General features: G+C 54.3%; 1 protein-coding gene across 1 annotated transcript in view; it reads right to left on the bottom strand.

Annotated features, from left to right (window-relative positions):
- Positions 1-72: 72 nt before the first annotated feature.
- The window catches only part of Rbbp8nl (RBBP8 N-terminal like), a 12768-nt gene continuing 6783 nt past the window's right edge, over positions 73-6057 (bottom strand). Inside the window, exons 11-15 of the mRNA XM_013352062.1 lie at positions 5523-5584; positions 5277-5434; positions 2562-2831; positions 506-539; positions 73-225 (exon numbers count right to left, since the gene is read on the bottom strand). Coding sequence (XP_013207516.1) covers positions 73-225; positions 506-539; positions 2562-2831; positions 5277-5434; positions 5523-5584 — 677 coding nt within the window. The remainder of the gene's footprint in view (positions 226-505; positions 540-2561; positions 2832-5276; positions 5435-5522; positions 5585-6057) is intronic.

Here is a 6057-nt window from a genome sequence, read left to right as displayed (position 1 = left end):
AGTGCGCCGCCGCGCCGCGCCGCCGCGCTGCTGCCCATTGGCCGCGGCGCGCCTGCATGCAAATGTCATCCGTCACTCCCGCCCATTGGCCCAGGCGCGGCCGCATGCAAATACGGTCCCGCTGTCCCCGTTCATTGGCCGCAGCGCACCTATATGCAAATGAGGCTCCCCTGAGCCCTTCCATTGGCTAGCGAGGTGGACCGTGCCCAGGCGCTCCTCTGGGTCCTAGAGGTGGGCCGGTCTATAGGTTGTAGGTTTGGCTTGGCCACAGGGCTCTAAACACAGCAAGGTCGGTGGCTGCACGGCGGCGCCATTGTCCTGTTTTCTTGTCCAGGACTCAGTGTGGGGGGTCACCCAGCAGAGAATGCTCATTATGGGCCACGGACTCGGGGTGTGGGCCAGGCCTGGTCACTTGCCCTCCAGACTGTTTTTTTCCTCTGGGTTGGGCATCCACCCTTGGAGCCACCCCGGAACCACAGTTTCCGGACTGTGCCAGCGGACCCACCTGCTCTCCCTCGCTGTCGGCGGAAGAGACCCATCTATGGTTTGAGGACAGCTGGCACCGTCCTGGGTTGCCTAAGTATCGGCATGGATGTGGTCCTGAGTCGCATGGTGCTCAGTGTGCGGTTTCCCCTGTAGTCCAGGGCTTGAGTATACAGACCTCTTTGGCTGTGTACTGTGTGTGTGTCTGTCCTCGGAGGCTTTGAAGCCCTCCTTCATGCTGCCACCATAAGCTCTTCCCCGCGACCAGCCTATGTGGACTTATCTTTAAGGTCGGACCTTGGTGTTTGGTGGACCATTGAGGGAGCACAAAAGGAAAATTCCCCCTTATGTTCCGCTCTGTGCTCACTGCCTGGTCGGGTCCTGTGGCTACTGCAGCGGGTGCTGCGGTGAATTGGTTGAGGGACAGGGAACCCTAGGAAGTGGCTTCTTAGCTACCAGGAGAATCTGTCAGTGGTCCTCACTGCCTGTCCCTCCCTTCTTTCAAGGCTTAAGCAGGCTGATCCTGCCAGACACCCACCCCCTTTTCCCCTTGGCAGACTCTTTCTTTCATCCCTGCACAAGCAGGCTTACCCTTACCCTGACCTCTCCTCTTCTCCCCTGCCTTTTCCACGCTGGCCTCTGCCAGGAGCTAGTGGTAAGGTGGGCAGTTCTCCTTTCTAGTAGAATGTAGGGCTTGGTCACAGGCGTGTTGTGGGCAACTCCCAGAGAGGATCATTTCTGTCAGAGCAAACACTAAACCCTGAAAGGGTCATGATGTTGCTGACCTGGGTGTGGTGCCCTCGAAGCTCAGGCTGCTGTTAACCCCCACTGTCTGCAAGTGGCCTTGGGGGTGACTCACCTTTCTGAGTTTTGGTTCCCGGTAGTGATGATGTACTAGCTGTATGCCTAAGCAGCTTTGGGATAGATGAGTGTTGGGCCTGTGGTATGGTGGCCCCAGGTCCTTGTTGCTAATGTGCAGTCCTGGAGTGGGAGAGGACAACCAGCTTGTGGCTAACAGAAGCTGCTGTCAAGTGGGGATGGCAAGGAGGTGTGCTTCTCAGCAGGGTGCCACGTGGAGCTGGCCCCCAATGCAGGCAGGCACTGTGGGATCCTTGAGGTGCCTGAGGGACATTTAGGCTTCTTCCTGGATGTGGTGTTGTGGTGTGTTCCCTCACAGACCAGGAGGTTAGAGTAGATAGAGCATACAGCTTGTGTTTTATTTAATTTTGAAAAAAAAAAAAACAACTCAAGGAACCTGCAAAAACAACAACAACAACAACACATGCATGCGCACATGCATGCACACATGCATGTGCACATGCACTCCTGGATTCCCCTGGAATTCGGTCCTTCTGTCAGGTGGCAGGCAGAGAGGCCACTGTCTGCCCAGTGGAGAATGGTACCTCTCATTAAGCCTGGGCCTCACTTAGCCCTAGTGACAACTTCTCCAGTTCCAGAGATTTCAGACTCTTACGACTGAAACTCTTACTCCGCAGCACCCTTTTATGCCGTGGTCCCTTCTACCTGGCTTGGTCAGCTCGGGCCTTCCTCAGTCACGGTGGGCCTTCCTCAGTCATGGTCAAGTGAGTTCTGTTTGGCCTTCACCCTGACCTCTTAGCAGGCGTCGAGATACTTATAAAAGCATGCCAGGAACTTTGCCTACTTGGTACCCTCCTATTCATCCCCCCAAATCCAAATTTGAGTTTTAGATGCCACTTCCTTGACCTCCCCAAGACACCTTCTGTCTTCCTTCCCTCCTCACACTGGACCCTGACTAGGAAACCCTTTGCCCACAGTGCCTGTCTTTATTCTGAAAGTGGCAGTCCCTAAGCTTCATCCGCCCAGGTCCCCGAGTGTCTTCAATACCCCCATGATCCAGTGGTTCAGACCCAGTGGTTCAGGACTGATTCTTAAGCTCAGAGACAGCACCAGGTTGTCAGTGTGCAGGGCCTCTACAGAACATACGGGCTACTTTTGCTTTGTCTTCCTGCGCTTGGACTCAGTTAATCCTGGGTCGCCTGCCTAAATGGGCCAGTGTCCCTGACCTCAGCCCTGCCAGCTGTGTATATGTATATTACTGTTCATATTCTTCTCTGCGCTCTCCCGAGGTCACAATGCCTTCCCCTTTTCCTCTTTGCTGGCTGCATTTGCTCATGCTCCACAAGGGGGCGCCTGAGACCGCTTCTTCCTGGCCTGGAGACTTCTGCAGGCTCTGGAACCTCTGATTGCACCCGGAGGTGAGGGCGTTGCAGGGGGTGGGGCTGGACTGAGGCTCCCCTATTCCCTGTCCGGCCTCCGTGTGTTGCATCTTACTACAGGGTTGAGACGGGGAGAAGCCGCCCAGAGACCTGGGAGGGAGATGTGCCTCACAGACAGTCTGGATGTCGGGAAGAGCCTCCGTGTACTGACTGTTCCGAGCTGTCTTCAGGTCGGATGGTTTGACTTGTGCAAACAAAAGTCTGTGACAGAAAGCCACTTCTGGGCAAGCATCCTTCAGTCTGGTGGGTTAGGACTCCTGACAGCTGTCAATAGGGGAAAGGCTGAAGTCCTCCATGTCCCTTGGGCTTCCGGGGCTGTCTGTTAGCGTCGAAGATTCCTTTGGCTTCCTTCTCCCTTGAGATGGCTTCTTCGGGGCTGTGGGAAATATGAAGTTAGAAGAGGCATGAAAACGGCCCTGTGGTCTTGTTTCTCCTCCCTAGATGTTTCTCTGGCTTTAGCTTCTATCTAGGCTTAGGAAAGCTAAACTCCATGAAGCCAGCTGGCCACTTTTGTTCCTAACAAGGTGTTGAGTGGCTGGAGCATGGGAGGAGAGTCACAAGAGTATGGCTCTCACAGAGCCCAACCCCAAAGTGGCTGGACTGTGACTACAAGGGAGGGGCATCTGACTCTGGGCAGGTCACACCCAGGACCTACTGAGATGGTAGGTCTACGCAGCAGACCTGTGGCTTTGGACCAATTCACATACCAAGCCTCAGTTTCCCCATCTGTCAAATAGTGCCAATTCTACCCGCTGGGTGAATTTGTAGGCCACTCTGCATGGCTCAGGGTAATGCTGGGATGTGTGTCACCCTGCTAGGTAAAGCGGGATCCTTACAATGAGCTTGTTCCCATTGACTACCAGGCAGTGTCCGGGAATGGAGGAGTGCTACCCACAGGGTGCCTGGAGCCAGCTGTCCCTGGCCCAATTCTACCTGGGAGGACAGGGGAGGGGGGCTGGCTTGCGAGTGTGAAAGGTGCAGGCACACACTGGGAACCCAGGTGAGCCACGCCCACTCCATGTTGCACACAGCAGGAAGTGCTTGGAAATGACACAGGCACCCTGGCCTCCACTCGGAGCAAACACAGGCTGCGGTCAGTCCCTTTCCAGCAACAATGGCTTATTGTGGCCCCAGCCCAGCCTGTTGAGCTGTAGCCTGGGCAAACATAGGCCACATGCATATTAGCTTAGGTGTTCAAAGACTCACCATTGTGCATTGGAGCAGGAAGTGTCATGATTCTCAGACCCGGGACCAGTCTGAGATTCCTGCTATCTTATCGGGCAGAGCTGAACTCAAAGGCACCGCCCTGAGCAAACACGTGAGCAACCCTAACCCCCAAGGAACACAGGGACAGAGGATGTGGCTGCCCAAAGGTGTACAAGAGGGTCCAAGGATGCCAGTCCCAAGGAGCTGCTTCCAGGGGGGCAGTAATCAATGTCTTCAGTTCCACTCTTTTCCCCCCCACTTTTTGAGACAGGGGCTCACTCATAATAGTATAGGCTGGCCTTGAGCTTACTGCAGCTGAAGAGGACAACATGATTTACGTTGTTTCCTGTGGCTGGGTTTAGCGGTGCATACTTTTAATCCTAGCACTCAGGAGACAGAGGCAGGACAGTCTCTGTGAGTGTGAGGTCTCCAGAGGAAGTTCCAGACCAGACAGGGCTACATAATGAGAGCCTGTCTCAAAACAAAAAACCCAAAATATTGTTCCCTGTGGAAGATGTCAATTTTTTTTTCAGTGTTGGGGTTAGAATCTGTTAGGAGCCAATTTTCTCCTAAAATCATTGCAGAAACCATCACCCTAGGGGAGTCTGCAGAGAACCTCACACCCCTAATTATGTTAGGAATCGTTCTATTGACAGAGCCTACCCCACACCCAAATTGGCTGTTAATGGAGAGCTATCTGTTAGCAGAACCCACTTCACATTCCAAACTACCTAGGGAACTAGGTGTGGCAACTCCTGACTTCTTGGCCTACAGTGACCTGACCGAAGATAACCTCGTGCCTACGTGACCAACACGGACCACGTGACCAACGTGAACCACGTGGCAAGAGCTCAGACCCCTGTGCCCATCCCCCAACTCCTTACCATATATAAAGCTGTACCCCATCTCTAATAAACGGAGGCTCTGACAAATGTAGCATGGCCTTCTTCTTCTCTCCTAGCCCATTTATCTTACAGATAGTGCCTCTCCGGGACCCTGGAATAACTGACCTGCCAGACGGTTACTGACCCTAGACGAGGTAACCCGTCAAGGCAATTACAAGAATCCAGGGCCTCATGCATGCTAGGAAAGCCTTCTACCAGCTGAGATGCACCCCCAGCCCCTTTCAGCTCTGTTCTTCTCCCACTGAAGTTTTATAGAGCGCTGGTGTTGGTGCTCTTGAGGGAAGAAAGCTAAGGCCCAGGAGTACTGCCAGGAGGCCATGTGGTCGGGATTCACAGAGGTCTCTACTGGGGAGGTTCAGGGGTTCCGTCAGGCTCTCGCTGGTCCCCAGATGCCATTCTCCAGGGGTCTAGGAGAGGCACCTACCATATATGTTGCCCTATTTGCCCTTCCAGGAGGCAGGTACCTTTGTCCTGAAGATCTGAGGTCCGCTTCCTCTTCTGCTGTGGACCCTGTTGATGGCCCTCAGCCTGTCTCTCTCCTGGCATGCTTGACTCTGTGCTTGCCTCAGAGGTCAGTCCCATCTGGGCAGAAGGAAACACACTCAGGGCAAAGAACAACCCCTCTCCTGCCTGCTGCCAGGGTACTTTGAATGAATGGTTGAGGACCTACCTTGGTGTCTGACTCTTCCAGTTGCTGCAGCTCTGGCCTCTGTGCCCTGACCTTGCTGGGCTCTGAAAGACACGAATGGAGTCAGCCAGACTGGTGGCCCTAGACATGGTGTCCCAGGACAATGAGAATAACTCTTCAGATGAAGACACAGAGGAGCTGGTAACCTTCCTCAGGGCTCTTGCTGGAGATCTGAATCCAGCCCCCCCCCCCCCCCCCCTAGATAACCTCCTGCTTGACTCCCACAGCCCTGTGGGTTGGTGCCTTCCCTTCCTCAAATGAGAAGAGAGCAATACTTCTGAGCCTCAGTGCCTCTATCCACAATGGGAGAGACCACGCTGGAGGCCAGCAGGCTGCCAATCACTCCCTTTCCCTCTACACATCTCTTCCCACTGCACATCATATTTCACAGCACATCCCATCCCACTGCACATCCATGCCCACTGCACATCCCATCCCACTGCAATCCTTCCCACTGCAATCCCTTCCTGCTGCACATCCCATCCCACTGCACATCCTTCCCACTGCAATCCCTTCC

This window comes from Microtus ochrogaster, linkage group LG8 (assembly GCF_000317375.1).
Source record: "Microtus ochrogaster isolate Prairie Vole_2 linkage group LG8, MicOch1.0, whole genome shotgun sequence".
NCBI lineage: Eukaryota > Metazoa > Chordata > Mammalia > Rodentia > Cricetidae > Microtus > Microtus ochrogaster.
This window is presented reverse-complemented; position numbering and strand designations above follow the sequence as displayed.